Source organism: Stenella coeruleoalba (assembly GCF_951394435.1).
Source record: "Stenella coeruleoalba genome assembly, chromosome: 4".
In the NCBI taxonomy this organism is placed as follows: domain Eukaryota; kingdom Metazoa; phylum Chordata; class Mammalia; order Artiodactyla; family Delphinidae; genus Stenella; species Stenella coeruleoalba.
Window position 1 is genome coordinate 99759022 of NC_137149.1, and position 19439 is coordinate 99778460.

The 19439-nt window shown below is 35.4% G+C and overlaps 1 protein-coding gene across 1 annotated transcript in view; it reads left to right on the forward strand.

Moving 5' to 3' along the window:
- The window catches only part of MOB1B (MOB kinase activator 1B), a 61029-nt gene that overhangs the window by 28447 nt on the left and 13143 nt on the right, over positions 1–19439 (forward strand). The window contains exons 2-3 of the mRNA XM_079919172.1: positions 8537–8703; positions 14340–14433. Coding sequence (XP_079775298.1) covers positions 8537–8703; positions 14340–14433 — 261 coding nt within the window. The remainder of the gene's footprint in view (positions 1–8536; positions 8704–14339; positions 14434–19439) is intronic.

Below are 19439 nucleotides of genomic sequence, written 5' to 3' on the forward strand. Positions count from 1 at the left end.
TCCCCAGATCGTTCCATGGCTGATTCTTTCTTCTTGTCTTTCTGGCCTTAGGGAGGCCTTCTCTAACTATCTAACCTAATATAGTGCCTTGTCACATTACATTATTTGTCACATCATTCTGTTATTTTCATCATAGCACTTACCACTACCCAGTAGTGTTTTGTTGGTTTTACTTTTTCTTCTACCTCCTCTCCCCACCATGAAAGTAGAGATTCTCTTGTTCAGTGCTGTGTCCCAGGGCTTAGAACAGTGCTACTTAGAATATAGTAGGTGGTCAGAATATGCTAGTTGGATGAAGGAATGCAAGAGTGAATAAATGGATGAAAGAAACTGACTTATTGAACTGGTGAGGAATGTTATTGGGAGGCTCCTTTTTTTTTTTTAATAGTAAAGGTTTTTCTTTAAACATTTAAAAAAGTTGAGCTGTTATTCACATACTATAAAATTCTTCCTTAAAAGTATACAGTCCAGGACTTCTCTGGTGGTCCAGTGGTTAAGACTCTGCACTTCCAATACAGGGGGCACAGGTTCAATCCCTGGTTGGGGAGCTGAGATCCCACATGCTGCATGTTGCAGCCAAAAAAAAAAGTATACAATTCAGTGGATTTAGTATATTCACAAAGTTGTGCAACCATCACAACTAATTCCAGAATATTTTTATCACACCCAACAGAAACCTTTGTATCATTAGTAGTCATTCTCCATTTCTTCTTCTCCAGCCCTTGGCAACCACTAGTCTCCTTTCTGTCTCAATGGATTTGTCTATTCTGGACGTGTCATATGAATGGAATCATAAAAAATGTGATACTTCATATTTTGTGTCTGAATTTTTTTCTCAGCATAATAATATTGTCAAGATTCACCCATGTTATAACATGTTATCAGTACTTAATTCTTTTTTTATGGATGAATAATATTCCATTGTGTGAATATACCATATTTTATTTATCTATGCATCAGTTGATGGACTTCTGGGCTGCTCACACTTTTTGGCTCTTATGAATAATGGTGCTGTGTACATTAATATACAAGTTTTTGTGGACATAAATTTCAGTTTTCTTGGTAATATACCTAATCATCTCTCCTCCCCTCCCCTGACCCCCTGGCAAGCACTGTTTATTTTACTGTTTCTAAAGCTTTTCCAGAGTGCCTTGTATTTGGAATCATACACTATGTAGCCTTTTCAGTCTGACTTTCTTCATTTAACAATATTCAATTAAGGCTTCTTCATGGTTTTGTTTTTTATTTTTTTGTGGCTTCATAGCTTGTCTCTTTTTAATCTCTGATCATAATATTCCATTTTATGGATGTACCACAGTTTATTGATTCACCTATTGAAAGGCATCTTGGTTGCTTCCCACTTCTGCGACTATGATCGAAGTTGCTATAAACACTCACAGGCAGGTTTTTGGGTGGACATAGGTTTTCAGCTCAATTGGGTAAATACCTGAGTGGGTTTGCTAGGTTGTATGGAAAGATTCTGTTTAGCTTTGTAGCAAATTGCCAAACTGTCTTCCAAAGTGGCTGTGCCATTTTGCATTCCTACCAACAATGAATGTTGCTCTGCATCCTCATCAGCTTTTGGTATTGTCAGTTTTTTGGCTTGTAGCCACTTTAATAGGTGTGTAATGGTATCTCGTTTAAGTTTGCAATTCCCTGATGACAAATGATGTTGACTGTCTTTTCATATGTTTATTTGCCATCTGTTTATCTTTTGTGGTGGGGTTTGTTCATATCTTTTGCTCATTTCTTCCTTGGGTTGTTTTCTTATTGTTGAATTTTAAGAACTTTTTGTATGTTTTGGATACAAGTGCTTTATCAGATATATGGTTTGCAAAGATTTTCTCCTAGTCTGTGTGCCTTACAGTGTCTTTCACAGAAGAGAATTTTTAATTTTAGTAAATTGCCTACAGAGGAACCTGCTCGTCCTGAAAGCACTGAGCTTTAGCCTAATGTTAAATACCTGCTGCCACTTGCGTACTGCTCAGAAAAAGGTCAGCAGAGGAGGGTATTGGGATTCACTTGCTCAGAGACTCTGAATCACAGTCCTATATAATTCCTGAAGAGTCTCTTACAGTCCTTTCACTTTCCTGTAGTCCAGATTCTGAGCTTCAAGCACAGTGGGAACCACTCTTACGTTCACTAAGAAGGTAAGTCTTCTACTGGGCATGTTCATTGAGTCTTCTACTGGGCACGTTCTAGGCTAGGTTTTTTTCAGACTTTCACTGTCACTGTATCTCATCAACCTTTTAATCTTACCAGATTTCCTCAATTTCTGATCTTCTCTTAGCCTTCTTTCTTGCTTTCCAGAAATATTGAGGGTTTCTTTTTGTTTTTTTTTACTCTCGTAACATTAACAATAACAGCAACAGCACCACCAGTGATTAGTGATTTTAAAAGGATGTAAGGTAGAAATGTATTTATAGATATGTCTGTTCAGATTGCTGACTTTCTGAATCAAGATTGTATTTTTGGTACTCATAGCTTTTAGCCTTTAACCTTTGACTTTATTATGTCTAGAACCCATTCTACTTGATTTTGACAGTTTCTAACATTTTTTGCTGGTGCATGTGTGTGTTTCTGAAAGTACAGATGTGTTTGGCAACCTTTTAGGGGAAATTACTCTCTCGTGAAATTGTATTTTTCCTTAATGGCAGTACTAAATATTCATATAAATTAGGAGAGGTGTGAAGAGAGGAAATGGAATTAGGTACTTTGAAGATTGTTTTTAAAAATGTACCTACTAATGACACTCTCAGTACAAATTAGCCTTGTGTTGTTTCATAAGTGACTTGATTAAACTTTGGTGATAGAGGAAGAAAATAGAAATAATTGGATAGAAAATAAAGGTAAGCATCATGTAGTGTTGGCTAGTGGATAAAAGAATGGGCTTTAAATATTTAAATCCTAGATTTAAATTCTGGCTCCTACTTTACCAATATTATAAGCTTGAGCAAATTATTTAAGTACTTTAAGTCTCAGTTTTGTTACCCATAAAATAAAGTATAGCATGTACATCATAGAGTTATGAAGATTAAATGGGATATTGCATGTAAAATACTTAAGAGTACAAGGCCTGCAGTAAATATTAGTTAATATTAATCATCATCATTACTATCCTAGTGTAGGAGTTCTCAGCCTGAAGTTGACTGGAACTATCAATTAACAAGTATTTATCAAGTATCTGATCTCTAGTATTGGATTTAGACCTATAGAAGGAGCTACTGTTGTGAATATCAGGTTGGTACCTAGAGGTGGAACAAAGTGAGCTAATATTAGTGGAGTTCTTACCACAGGGTTCAATAGTAAGGTAGATGTTATTATTCCAAGCTGAGGCTTAGTAATGTTAAGTAACTTGAAGATAATGGACTGTTTTTGAGTCCCACTTCTGCCATTTAATTTAGCTAGGTGGTCAGAGTAAGTCACTTAACTTTGAAGGTATGGAGTTATTGACACAAATAAGTTGATGTTAATTTACTTCTAATTTTGAATATATGGACATGTTCTTCAGTGTCAAAATATACACATCTGTATTCTTCTAACCCTTACCAGTGCCCCTGTTTTGAGTTCTCTGTACATCTGCCCCCTCAATTCCTTCAGCCTTACGATTCTGCAGTCCAACTTAGAAAATATCAATTTTGTTGATAGTTGGATTGAACAATAAAGGGTTAAAATTGAGGGTAATGATGAGTGTGACTGTGTTGAGATAGTAAGAAATGGTTTATGAGAATAAATGTAGGTGTCACAGTGGGGACTAATCTATTTAGGGACTCAAAGAGGAAATAAATGATGCTTTTGAAATTTACAAAAGGTGATCAAATTGGATGACTAATTATAAGGGATATGTGTTCAGAGTTTTCCTTTTAGACTCAGTTATTTACCTGTCAAGCCATCCTGTCTTGCTCTAGAAATTGATTGTCCTTCAAATATGAGTAAGAGGACTAGAACAAACAAACCTGACTCCTGGATGTTTATTTGGAAAGAAAAGACCTCAGGGTAATGCTGTGAATTGTCAGTCACATTTACATTCTAATCAGAAAGCTCTAAACTCTCACACAGTTATGATGCCCTGTTGGGAGCTGTACAAGAGAAACTAGCAATTGAATCCCTGTGCTCGAAGACCAAAAAAGTATATAGCTACTCTCATACGTTGTTAATGGGTTTTACAAGGGTACAACTTATTTTTGGGGAAAAAATAGACCTTATATAAAAATTTAAAATGTATGTGCTCTTTAGCACAGCAATTTTACCTCTACGAATTTATCTTTCATAATATGAGGGTACTTACTGCAGCATTGTTTTTCTGTTTTGTTTTTTATAGTTTAAAACGCTCTTGGAATCTTAGTGTTTTGTTTTTCTTTTAAACTTATTTATTTATTTTTGGCTGCGCTGGGTCTTAGTTGCAGCACACGAGATCTTAGTTGCGGCACGCATGTGGGATCTAGTTCCCCCACCAGGGATTGAACCTGGGCCCCGTGCATTGGGAGTGTGGAGTTTTACCCACTGGACCACGAGGGAAGTCCCTGTGGCATTGTTTGAAGTAACAAATAACTGGAAACAACCTAAACGTTTATCAGTAGGTGATTGAAAATATTATATACCTATATAAGGAAATATTATTTGGTCTTTAAAAAGAATAAAGTAGATATACTTCTACCTTAATACACAACAATATTCTGGATATATTAAGCGAAAAACATTATTTAGTATACTATAGTATGCAAGAACTGTATAAAACAGGCACAGTCATTCTTATGCTTGTATAGACATAGACTCTCTGGAAGGATACACAAGATATTTCTTCTGAGATTCTTCTGATACAGAAATTTCTTCTGAGGGGGTGGGGTGGGTGGGAGGGCTACATACTTTCTGTTATTGAAAATGGTTTTGAATATTTGCATCAAATGTCTTAACCTGTCATGTGAGATATATTTGCATTTGGCCACATACATTGTTACCTTAAGAACTTGCACTCATTGATGAGGATTTTTGTGTACATGCTTTGGTACTTGTACTTTTGAACTTGAGGACTCTCTTAATCTTTTGACATGGGAATAAGGAGCAGTATTGAACCACCACCCCTTCCAGGGTAGGGTGCATCCTGGTTGAAGTTTCAGGTAGTTGAAGAAAAACTGAATATAGTTTTAAAAAAGAACATTTAAAAAATCAGAATACTGAAATGCTTAATTATTCTGCCTGAATAAAGCAGAAGAGTCAGAAAGAAGGGGAATTTGATGGAGGACTTGAAAGCATTTTGGAAGTATGAATGTACATGGAAATGAGGAACCGAGGAGGGAGTCCTCAGGGAACTAAAAACATTTTATAAACATTATCTCATCTCTAAATTATACCCTCTTGTAAAAAGTTATTTTCCAGACTTTCAAAAAACAAAGTAAAGAAATTGAAGCCCAGATGATAATTTGTGGTTTCCTAAGTAACATAAGGATAAAATAGCAAAATGAGGACTAGCGCCTTGTTTTCTTGATTTCCCGCCCAGCCCCATGATTATTCTGAGATCACCTGAACCGTGACATGGGAATAGGACCAAAAAACATTTTAAAAATTCTGTTTGGAACTTGATGTGTAAGAGCATTTGTTTGCAAAGTAAGGTTATATTTTCCCCAGTCTTAGGAGACAAGGATGGGAATAGGGGTTGAATACAGCTTTGTACATTGCACTACCATTTCTTTTTTTTACTATGAGTCATTCTGGTTCAGAAAAAGGAAGGATACTAACATTTGCACAGCATTTTACAGCTTTAGAAACTTTTTTCACCTTTATTATTTTCTCATTTTGCAGCTCTTTATGATACAGGTAGTGGTAATGTTTTGTTATTGTTACTAGGCTTTCACTATTAAAGAAAAAATAGGCTCGAGAAAGTTGGGTAATTTGCTAGACACAGCTGATAAGTGTCAAAACTGGCCTTTACAAAATCAAACTCAGATTTTTTTTTTTCTTTCTACCCAAGTATTAGGTCTTTGAGGTATATTTGTTTAGCTTTGTGGAAGACCAATTCTGGGTGGGTCATCAATCAAGAAAACATTTGGAAACCTAAAACTTGAAGGGACAGTGGTTGAATAAATAGGTGGTTTAGGGGAGCAGAGGAGGCTCTGACCCTCCTGCATGCAAGCACAGCTGATGTCCTTGTTGTTCTCATGTACTCTGCCAGCCCTTTTCAGAGCATCTTGTCACCTCAGTTGCTGCACCAGTCTCAGCAGTGGGCTAATTAAAGCGAATGTACTTAACACTAGGCCTGAAGACATGCACCAGATTGATGTTAGGAGAGCTATTTTTGTAGTTAATCATACATAAATTAGTAAAATGACTTTTTGTAAAAAATATTGGTGAAGTTTATTTCTCACACTAAATTTTGGTAAAGGATGAGAAGGAGCAGGAAAATGAAATAAGCTTCCAGCTTGGTAAGCATAATGACCTTTTCTACGTTTTCACATTTTAGAGATGCTGGGAGAGAATTCGGCATTTAATACATTATCTGATGAAACTGAAGAAGAGTTTCCACACTCTAGTGTGGGTCCAGACCCTGTGTCTAATATTGACTTTGGGGTTTACTCTGAGTGCAGTGGAAAGCCACTGAATGGCTTTAAGCAGAGGAGTAACATCATCCGATTAGTGTTTGTAAAGAGATCCTGGGCTGCTGAGTAGAGATATCTGGCAGGGAGAGGGACCAAGGTTAGAGTTGAGGAGCATCACTTTACTCTAAATAAACACCTGAGAGACTTACATGTAAATGAGAATACCATCATCTTAAAGTGAAAAATACCTGTCATTTGAATTGGATATTTGGGTTGACTAGTAAGTAGATTCTTAGTTTCTCTCAGGATTCTCAATATTTTTTGAAAACTCCTCAGGTGATTATAAAATGCAGCCAGGGTTAAGAACTACTGCTTTATCTTGGGGAAAAAAGGAGAGATCTTGGGGCTAAGCTTGGGAGAAGGTTGTTAAAAGTGAAAAGCTTTGGAGAGCTTGGAAAGTATAACTATTGTTTATCTGTTTTCTTTGGAATTTAATTTTCAAATTCGTATGTTCAAATGTCTGAATGCTAACGGTAGTATGAATTTAGTAACATTAAACTTTAGATAATTCCTACTTATCCAGCCTCTTCTAATTCATTCTTTCCCTATCTGTTGCTTTTCATAAGAAGAGCAGGGGAGTATTGAGAATGGATGACTAGAATATAATACAATTTGATAAGAATTTGCCAGCATTGGGGCTTCCCTGGTGGCGCAGTGGTTAAGAATCTGCCTACCAATGCAGGGCACACGGGTTCAAGCCCTGGTCCAGGAAGATCCCACATGCCGTGGGGCAACTAAGCCCGTGAGCCACAACTAGTGAGCCCGTGCGCCTAGAGCCCACGCTCTGCGGCAAGAGAAGCCACTTCAATGAGAAGCCCACACACCGCAACGAAGAGTAGACCCCGCTCTCTGCATCTAGAGAAAGCCCGCACACAGCAACGAAGACCCAACGAAGCCATAAATGAATGAATGAATGAATGAGTGAATAAATAAATAAATTTATATATTAAAAAAGGGGCTATCCGTTTGAACATCTCTTTAAAGAAAAAAAAGAATTTGCCAGCATTAACAGAAGAATCTGTCTCTTAAAAACTCTTAAAACCATTTCTAAGATGAGTTTCCATTGATTCATTTAAAAAATATATTTCTTTGTGTATACATACACACATTTAGAAATTTGAGCAACCATATTAATGTCTAGCTACTTATCTGCATACCTGGGATTCTGGATTAAGATTGCTGTTGCTTCCTATAATTGGATAGAAGCACATGTAGCTTTTCTTTCTTGCTCTAGGATTTTTGTGCTTCATTGATATAAAATTATATCTTTATGTTTTTATACAAAGGAAACAAATTATTTGTATTAGGATGAGAGACTTAGAATAGGGATAAAAAGGAATACAATGACTGAAGATTATCACAGAAGTACTTTTTTTTGTTTGTTTCAAATATTTATTTTATTTATTTATTTATTTGGCTTCACCGGGTCTTAGTTGTGGCACACAGGATCTTCGCTGTGGCGTGTGGGATCTTCATTGCGGCCCTTGGGATCTTTAGTTGTGGCACGCGGGCTCTTAGTTGCGGCATGCGGGATCTAGTTCCCTGACCAGGGATCAAACCCAGGCCCCCACATTGGGAGCACAGAGTCTTAACCACTGGACCACCAGAGAAGTCCCCAGTACTTTTTTGTTTTTATAGATTACTGAATCAGTAATTTATTGTTAGATTAGTTAGTTGGATTAGTTATAGCTAAAAATTCTTTTTCTCCTTTGGAATTACAGTAGGGAATGTAGAGAAGGTTTGTAGGAGTTTTGGGTAATCAAACACAGTAGTTACAACAGTAATGTTGCCGGGATTTAATGTAGCTGATACAATTTAGGGTTGTTTATTTGTGGACTTTTAGGATCACTGCTGTTATTTTATGCAGTAATATAGTATAGTAGACCCTATTGAAAGTCATGCCTTAAACACTGATGTGCCTTTTTCTTCTTTTCTATTCATAGTGGTAGTCGCTCCTCTAAAACGTTTAAACCAAAGAAGAACATACCAGAGGGTTCTCACCAGTATGAGCTCTTAAAGCATGCAGAGGCCACACTGGGCAGTGGAAACCTCCGGATGGCTGTCATGCTTCCTGAGGGGGAAGATCTAAATGAGTGGGTTGCAGTGAACAGTAAGTAGCCTTTCTGTTTCTCAGTAGACTGTAAATTAGGTTAGTAGCCTCACTGTAGGTGAGTGTTGGGGTGCTCTCTATTCTAGGATTTAGTTAGCAACCTAATACCACAAGATAGTGGTACCTCAATTTACTTTAACCTTTATGGTATTTTATTTCTGAATATGGAATTACATGAAATTCTTATCTCCTGTTACCATGTAATACAAAGCATAGATTTACCATCTTCATTGGAAAAAATGATAATGATAGCAGCAATTAATGTTTATGGAACACTGTGACACTCTGCTATTCTTTCTACATGAATTATTTTTATTTATTTATTTTATTGAAGTTTATTTGATTTATGGTATTAGTTTCAGATGTATAACATAGTGATTCAATATTTTTAGATTATACTCCATTTAAAGTTATTACAAGGGGGCTTGAGAGTCCTCTTGAGAGTCCGCCTGCCGATGCAGGGGACACGGGTTCGTGCCCCGGTCCGGGAAGATCCCACATGCCGCGGAGCGGCTGGGCCCGTGAGCCATGGCCGCTGAGCCTGCGCGTCTGGAGCCTGTGCTCCACAACGGGAGAGGCCACAACAGTGAGAGGCCCGCATACTGCAAAAAAAATAACAAAATAAAGTTATTACAATATAATGGCTGTATTTCCCTGTGTTGTACCTTTGTGGCTTATTTATTTGATACTTGCTGATTTGTACCTCTTAATCCCCTACCTCTGTCTTGCTCCTCCTCCATTCTCTCTCTCCACTGGTAACTACTTGTTTGTTCTCTATATCTGTGAGTCTATTTCTGTTTTGTTATATTCATTCATTTTATTTTTTAGATCCCACATGTAAATGATATCATACAGTATTTGTCTTTCTGTGTTTGACTTAAGCATTAATACCTTCCAGGTCCATCCATGTAGTTGCAAATGGTAAAATTTCATTCTTTTTTATGGCTGAGTAATATTCCAGTGTGTGTGTGTGTGTGTGTGTGTGTGTGTGTGTGTGTGTGTGTGTGTGAGAGATAAAGAAGATGTGGTGTTTATATATATGTATATATACATACACACACACACACACACCATTATCCATTTATCTGTTTATGGACGCTTAGGTTGCTTCCATATCTTGGCTATTAGCCTCCATATGCTGCTATGAACATTGGGGTACATGTATCTTTTCAAATTATTGTTTTTATTTTCTTCTACATGGATTATTTTATTTCATCTTTACAACCTCATGATATAGGTACTATTATTATCCCAGTATATAGATAAGAAAGCTGAGACAGAAAGATTGTAGTAATGTGCTTAGGTTATACAGCTATTGAATGCTAGAGCCTGGGCTCAAATATAGAGCTCTAAAATTTCAGAGACTGCGCTTTAACCCCTATGCTAAATTGCCTCTTTCAGTAGCATACTTAGTTATTTGTCTAAACTACGCTTTAAAAAGAAAAAAAGACAATTCAATAGTGATCTTATGAAATTAGTAAAATATGTTTATGATATATTCTTAACCTCTAGAAAGAAAAAAATATAAGTAAAAAGTAAATATATTCTTGGGAATTAAGCCAGAGTAAGTTGGGGAATAAAAGTGATACTTTAAAAAAAATTTTTTTTAAATTTTATTTTGATTCTTTTCTCTCTCTCTTTTTTTAAAATTAATTAATTTATTTTTGGCTGCGTTGGGTCTTCGTTGTTGTGCGCGGGCTTTCTCTAGTTGCAGAGAGAGGGGGCTACTCTTCATTGTGGTGCATGGGCTTCTCATTGCGGTGGCTTCTCTTGCTGAGGAGCACAGGCTCTAGGCGCGCGGGCTTCAGTGGTTGTGGCTCACCGGCTCTAGAGCACAGGCTCAGCAGTTGTGTTGCATGGGCTTAGTTGCTCCATGGCATGTTGGATCTTCCTGGACCAGGGCTTGAACCTGTATCCCCTGCATTGGCAGGTGGATTCTTAACCACTGTGCCACCAGGGAAGCCCAAAAGTGGTACTTTTAGTATTCAAGTTTTATCAGCATTGGTGAAGAAATTAATAGAATTTTATAACTGGAGGAAATTTATATGACTCTAGTTATAATAAATGAAATTGAATTGAAAATATACACTAAATGCCTAGGCTTTGATTAAGGAAAAACAGAGCAGTATTTTTATTGTAACATTTGATAGTATCTTATTGTAATTTGAAACATATCATGGGATTTATAAATTGAGCTGCCACCCACTAACTTTTAGGAACCTAAAGTATTTTACTGAGATGTCTTAAAACCTTACTGTGACAGCAGTTCTGTAAGAGCAGTATTATTAGAGTATGGTTATCCTCCTGGACCCAGAGAGTTTAGTTACTAAAGAGATAAAGTGATTTGTTTGCTTTATTGATGAGAGTCATCTAACCTATAAGATAGTTCTATGACACTTTAAGGAAAATATTCAGAATAAGTTTCCAATATATGTGTACATCCTTTTTCTGGGCACTTGTTTGTGCCTTTTTGTACCATTTATTTGAGAGCTCATTTTCTAATTTTAGAAATCTAAGGAAGGTAGTGTAGAGCTTCTGTACTACATGAGATTGTGACTTTTAAGTATAAAACCAGATCATTGTTTTCTGTCTGTATTTTCTCTGTCTCAATTATCAGAACTGAGTGTCTGTACTATTGAAATGTCTAGAACTTCAGGAACTTATAAAATTTCACAGACATTTTGAAGTTATAGCCAGAAAAAAATTGCTTTGAACTGAAGTGTTTGAACATCCCTGTAGAACATAGAATTCTGCCTTTAAAATATAGCAGTTGACTGAAGTATTGGATTACAATTTTTTTCTTATTTATAGTAATCTTTCCAAGTGGCACTTGATGAAGTGAATAGGATTTGAGGCTAGATAGGTAATTTCCATTCACTGACAGTGATTAAGTAAACATTTCGGGTACATAAAAGAGTGAAGGGGATTTGTTGATAAGATTGGCATCTTAATGGCCTTTTTCCTTCAGTTTACTTGCCAGATGAAGATAAACGGTAGAAGATGGGAATTACAAATTCAACAACTAGTCTCATAGCCAGAAACCAGAGGCTGGTTTTGAACATTCTGCTGCTAGAGAGTGATAGTTTAAAGGAGATACAACGTTCAGAGTTTTGGAAAAAGTGGGTGGATGGCTTATAGTTAATTTTTGTGGCACAGAATCTTGAGGCCATATCTTCATTTGTGGAAGAAAACTAACAATTACTAAATGTCTACCTTATGGTAGACACGATTTTGTTTTTTAGCACTCTGCAGTAAACTGAATTTTAAAGGTAGGAAACTGAGATTCAGGGAAGTTAAGTAACTCAACTATTAAGTATAGAGTTGGGATTCAAAGCCATAGGTTACCCACTGTTCACGTGGAGGACAACCCGATTAAAAATGGGCAGAAGACCTAAATAGACATTTTCCCAAAGAAGACATACAGATGGCCAACAGGCACATGAAAAGATGCTCAGCATCACTATTCATCAGAGAAATACAAATCAGAACCACAATGATATATCACCTCATACCTGTCAGAATGGCTCTCATCAAAAAGATCACAAATAACAAATGTTGGTAAGGATGTGGAGAAAAGGAAACCCTACAGTGCACTCTTGGTGGGGATGTAAATTGGTGCAGCCACTATGGAAAACAATATGGAGGTTTCCCTAAAATTAAAACTAGAAATACCATATGATCCAGCAATTCTACTGCTGGATGTATATTTTAAGAAAATGAAAACATTAATTTGAAAAGATACATGCACCCCAGTGTTCATAGCAGCATATGGAAGCTAATAGCCAAGATATGGAAGCAACCTAAGTGTACATCAACAGATGAATGGATAAAGAAGATGTGGTGTATACACACACACACACACACACACACACACACACACACACACACAATGGAATATTACTGAGCCATAAAAAAGAATGAAATTTGCCATTTGCAACAACATGGATGAACCTGGAGGGTATTATGCTTAGGGAAATAAATCAGAGAAAGACAAATATTTTATGTTATCACTTATATGTGGAATCTAAAAAAAAAAAAGAAGAATGAATATAACAAAACAGAAACAGACTCACAGATACAGAATAAACTAGTAGTTACCAGTAGGGAGAGGGTAGGTGGGAGGGGTAAGATAGGGGTAAGGAATTAAGAGGTACAAACCTCTATGTATAAAAGAAATCAGTTACAAAGGTATATTGTACAGGGACTATAGCCAATATTTTATAATAACTTTAAATGGAGTGTAATCTTTAAAAATATTGAATCACTATGTTGTACACCTGAAACTGATAAAATATTGTAAATCAATTATACTTCAATTTTAAAAAGAAAAGAAAAGATAGAAAGAACACCAGTCTTTCTAAAGCTTTTATGTGGAAAGGAGAAAATACTAGTATTATGAGTTCTATGTGGACATATAAGAAAGGAAACCAGGTCATCTAACTTATGAACTTAGATGTAAAAATCCTAATAAAAATATTAGCAGATTGAATCTAGCAATACTTAAAAAAATTATAACACATCATGACCAAATTGTTCTTATTCCTAGAATACAAGGTTGGCTTAACACTTGCAAATCAGTTGTAATTCACCGCATTAGCCAAAATAAAGGAAGAGGAAGAAATCGTATGATCATCTCTGTATAAGCAGAAAAAACATTTGGTAAAATTTAAAATCAATTCGTAATAAACTTATGAAGTAAAAGTTGAGAACTTTTTTCTGATAAAGCATATCTACAAAAAAGATAAAGCAAACATCATATTTGATCATGAAATGTTGAAGTTTTTTCTCAGATTAAGAATGAGTTAAGGTTAGCCACCATCACCACTTTCCTGGAGTCTTAGCCAATGCCGTAAGGCAGGAAAAAGAATAAAAGATAATAATAACTGGAAAGGAAGAAACAACATTTATGTTCATAGCCAGCATGAATGAATGTTGAAAAACCAAAAGACCATGATTTTATTACTACACCATCACTATTATTATGAATAGGTAAATTTAATAAACTTGTTGGCTTTGAGGTCAATATAAAAAAATTATGAGTAGAATAAAAATTATAAAAAAACAAGGAATAACAGTTTTCCAGTGAAACATATAGAAAACTATTCCTTTATGACTGGTGCTTTCTGTGCTCTTCTTAAGCAATATTTGCATGCCAAAGTTCATGGACATATTTTTCTGTGCTCTTTTAAACTTTATTGTCTTGCCTTTCACATTTAGATGTATGATCCACTTGGAATTGCTTTTCAGGTATTGTGTGAGTGAAGAGTCAAGTTTTATTCTTTTCCATAGAGATAACCAATAGACTCAGAAACTGTCTCACATTTTATTACGGTGTTGCCTTTTTCTAAGTGATCTATAGAAGTTCTTTATATATTCTGAATATAAGATCTTTATTGATTATATGTGTTGCAAATAATTTCTCCCACTCTTGCTTGCCTTTTTATTCTCTTAAGGGAGTCACTTAATAAACAGAAGCTCCTAAATTCAGTGAGGCAAATATTGTTTGTTTGTATTCTTTTCACCTGTTCTTTGTTGAGGAAAGAACACTGATAGAGCTGAGATTCTGCTGGAATAAAAGATTGTTTGAGTAAAACTAAAATTTAACCTTTTACTTATAACTGATGTTTGCTTTGCAGCTGTAGATTTCTTCAATCAGATCAACATGCTTTATGGAACAATCACAGATTTTTGTACAGAAGAAAGTTGTCCAGTGATGTCAGCTGGCCCAAAGTAAGACATGATTCATGATCAGTTCTCATTTTTACTTTATCATACAGTTCTTAGATAAGAAGAAAATTTTTGACCTTATAATTTCTGTATTTAGCATCTCCTTCAGTGATTTACCAATGACTAGATTCCTTAGCCTGAGCTTTATAGTCCTCCCTATTGTATTGTCCTCCATCCTGCCTTTTTTCTGTTTGCTTATGCCTCTCTATCCAAATATTTTTTTAAAATCGAAATATAGTTGATATACAATATTATGTTAGTTTCAGGTGTATTGCATAGTGATTTGACATTTCCATACATTATGAAATGATCATCATGATAAGTCTACTAACCATCTGTTCCCATACAAAGTTATTACAGTGTTATTGACCATACTCCTTATGTTGAATATTATATTCCCATGACTTATTTATTTTATAATTGGAGGTTTGTATCTTTAAATATCTTTCACCTATTTTGCTCTATTCCCACCCCGCTCCCCTCTGGCAACCACCCCTCTGTGTGCTGTATCTGTGTTTGTTTTCTAGATTTCACATGTAAATGAGATCATATGGTGTTTGTTTTATTCTGCCTGACTTATTTTACTTAGTGTAATACCCTCTAGATCCATCCGTGTTGTCGCAAAGGGCAAGATTTCTTTCCCTTTTTTATGGCTAAGTAATATTCCGTTGTGTGTGTGTGTGTGTGTGTGTGTGTGTGTGTGTGTGTGTGTGTGCGCGCGCGCGCGCGCGCGCGCGCGCGCACACACACACACACACACACCCCACATCATCTTCATTCATCTGTTGATGGACACTTAAATTACTTTCATATTTTAGGTACTGAAAATAATGCTGCAATGAAAAACGGGTTGCATATGTCTTTTCAAATTAATGTTTTTGTTTTCTTTGGGTAAATACCCAGAAAAGAAATTGCTGGATCTTATGGCAGTTCTATTTTAAATATTTTGAAGAACCTCTATACTTTTCTCCATACTGGGTGCACCAATTTGCAATTCCACCAACAGTGCATGAGGGTTCCCTTTTGGTCACATCCTTGCCAATACTTGGTATTTGTTGTCTTTTTGATAATAGCCATTCTAACAGGTGTGAGAAGTATCTCATTGTGGTTTTAATTTGCATTTCCTTCATGATTGGTGAGGTTGAGCATCTTTTCATGTGTCTCTTGGCCATGTGTATGTCTTTGGGAAAAATGTCTATTCAGGTCCTCTGCCCGTTTTTTAATTGGGTTGTTTATTTATTTATGATGTAGAACTGTATGAGTTCTTTGTATATTTTGTATATTAACCCCTTATTGGATATATCACTTGCAAATATCTTCTCCCATCCAGTAGGCTACCTTTTCATTTTGTTGATAGTTTCCATACTGTGCAAAACCTTTTTAGTTTAATGTGGTACCATTTATTTATTTTTGCTTTTATTTCCCTTGCCTGAGAAGACAGATCCAAAAAATATTGCTAAGACTGATTTCAAAGAGTTTTCTCCTAGAAATTTTATGGTTTCAGTTCTTACATTTAAATCTTTAATTTATTTTTATTTTATTTTATTTATTTATTTTTAAAAATATTTGTTATTTGGCTGCTCCAGGTCTTAGTTGTGGCATGCGGGATCTTTGTTGCAGCATGCAGGATCTTTAGTTGTGGCCTGTGGAATCTTTTACTTGTGGCATGTGGGCTCTTCGTTGTGGCATGCGGGATCTAGTTCCCTGACCAGGGCTTGAACCCGGGCCCCCTGCATTGGGAGTGTGGAGTCTTAACCACTGGACCACCAGGGAAGTCCCTCATTTTTATTTTAGCTTATGTTTGTACATGGTGTGAGAAAGTAGTCCAGTTTTATTCTTTTACATATAGCTCTCCAGTTTTCCCAACATCATTTATTGAAAGGGCTGTCTCTTTTCCCCTGTTGTATATTTTTGCTTCCTTGGCAGATTAATTGACCGTTTAAGTGTAAGTTTGTTTCTGGGCTGTCTATATTCTATTCCATTAATCTGTGTTTCTCCTTTTGTGCTTGTACTATACTGTTTTGATTACTATAGCTTTGTAGTATAGCTATAGTATACTATATGTATGTTTGAAGTAGGCAGTGTGATACCTTCAGCTTTGTTCTTCTTTCTCAAGATTGCTTTGGCTATTTGGAGTCTTTTATGTTTCTGTACAAATTTCAGAATTAACGTGTTCTAGTTCTGTGAGAAATGCCACTTTATTTTGATAAAGATTGCCTTGAATCTGTAGATGGCCATGGGTAGTATGGTCATTTTAAAAATAATAATTCTTCCAGTCTGTGAGCATGTTATATCTTTCCATATGTTTGTGTGTTTTTCCATTTCTCTCATAAATATCTTAAAGTTTTCAGAGTACAAGTCTTGTACTTTTTTGGTTAGATTTATTCCTAGGTATTTTATTCTTTTTGATGCAGTTGTAAATGGGATTGTTTAAATTTATCTTTCTGATAGTTCACTATTAGTGTGTTGAAATGCAACAGGTTTCTGTGTATTAATTTTGTATCCTGCAACTTTATTGAATTCATTGATGATCTCTAGTAGTTTTCTGGTAGCATCCTTAGGATTTTCTATGTATAGTATCATGTTATCTGCAATGACAGTGACAGTTTTACTTCTTCCTTTCCAATCTGGATTCATTTTATTTCCTTTTTTTGTCTGTTTTGGCTAGGACTTCCAATACTATGTTGAATAAAAATGGTGAGAGTGGGCATCTTTGTCTTGTTCCTGATCTTACAGGAAATCCTTTCAGCTTTTCACCATTGAGTATAATGTTGGCTGTGGGTTTGTCATATATGGCCTTATTATGTTGAGTATGTTCCCTCTAAGCCCACTGTTTTGAGAGTTTTTGTTAATCATAAATGGATGTTGAATTTTGTCAAAGGCTTTTTTCTGTATCTGTTGAGATGATAATATGATTTTTATTTTTCAGTTTGTTAATGTGGTGTATCATGTTGATTGACTTGTAGATATTGATCATCCTTGCATCCCTGGGATAAGTCCTGCTTGATCATGGTTTTAAAGTATTGTTGGATTTGGTTTGCTAATATTCTGTTGAGGATTTTTGCACCTATGTTCATTGGTGATATCGGCCTGAAATTTTCTTTTTATGTGGTGATTTGTCTGATTTTGGTCAAAGTGATGCTGGCCTCATAGAATGAGTTCAGAAGTTTTCCTTCCTCTTCAATTTTTTTGGAATAGTTTGAGAAACATAGGTAATATAACTCTTTAAATGTTTGGTAGAAGGTAATATAACTCTTTAAATGTTTGGTAGAATTCACCTGTGAAGCTGTTCGGTCCTTGACTTTTGTTTGTTATGAGTTTTTGGGTTTTTTTAAAATTACTGATTCAGTTTCATTATTGGTAATCCATCTGTTCATATTTTCAATTTTTTCCCGATTCAGTTTTGGGAGATTGCATGTTTCTAGGAATTTATCCATTTCCTCTAGGTTGTCCATTTGACTGGCTATAATTGTTTGTAGTAATCTCTTATGATCATTTGTACTTCTGTGGTATTGTTTGTAACTTCTCTTCTTTCATTTCTGATATTATTTGTTTGGTTTTATCAATTTTGTTTATTTTTTCTGAGAGCCAGCTCTTAGTTTCATTGGTCTTTTCTATTTATTTTATTATTATTATTAGTTTCTATTTCATTTAATTATGCTCTATTCCTCATGATTTCTTCCCTTCTAACTTTGGGTTTTGTTTGTTCCATTTTTCTAGTTACTTTAGGTATAAGCTTAGATTGTTTATTTGAGATTTTTCTTATTTCCTGAGGTAGGCTTGTATTACTATAAAATTCCCTCTTAGAACTGCTTTTGCTGCATCCCATATATTTTGGATCATTATGTTTTTGTCTTCATTTGTCTCCAGGTATTTTTTGATTTCCTGTTTGATTTCTTCAGGGACCCATTGGTTACTGGGTAGCATGTTGTTTAGACCCCACCTGTTAGTATTTTTTGCACTTTTTTTCTTGAAGTGGTTTCTCAGTTACTATTTATTATCGTTATTAACCAAGAAATGAACATTTTGGAATTTGTAGTTTATAAGTTCATACCATGATGACAGAAATAAATTTCAAAGACAATGGTCTGTCAAAGGTGGAATAAAAAAAGCAGTGGGTGCAAAATAGAGTTAGAATATGAAGTCATCATTAAGTATAAACGTGACAAAAGAAAAGGAAAGAATCAGGGAATCATAGTTATAAACTCTAGAAGTATAAGCAATATGCAGTTGTTTTATTTTTCAAAAAACCTTAGGACATTGAATATTAGTATTGTTTATAAAGCTTCAGGATATTGAAAATGATTTTTTGGTTTACTGTGCCTGCTTTTGACTTCTGCATTTAAAAATGAATAGGGAACACCTGAGAATCATTAACAAAATGAAAAACATGATTGTGAGAGAAATGCAAAAACATTGAGGCTTCATAACATAAGGGAAAAAACATGGATGAGTTCCTGTCTTTAAATGAAGACTAAGTAAGGATGGCCAGAAGTCCTACCATTCATGTTCTCTGTCTCCTAAGAGGCTCAAACAAGAAGAGGCTTAAGTCACACTTGAGACTTTTGTTTTATGTTAGGAAGAATATCTTGACTGTGAAAGTGATTAAATAGTAGAACAGGATGCCAAGAAATGTTGGGGAATCTCCTCTTGGAGACCTTCAAAGTAGACTTGACATTCATCCCTGTTTCCCAAGGTTGGTATGCTGTCAGAATATTTATTCAGGTGTATCCTGTTTAAGATTTACTGTTCAAGTGTAAGTAACTATGATTAAATAGAAAGCATCCTTGTTATCCTATCTCAAGATACTTTTCAATGTTTAAAATACCCTGTAGTATTTTTCCATTATATTTTCTTCCAGCTCCTTTGCTAGGCTTAATCACCTATCATTACGTTAGTCCAAACTCTGGGACAAGATTATAAAAACACAATTGATTCAAAGAGAGAAGCTAAGTGGCAGAGGTAACCTTCAGAAACTAAAAAACTAAATGCTAGTTCAGTTTAGATAA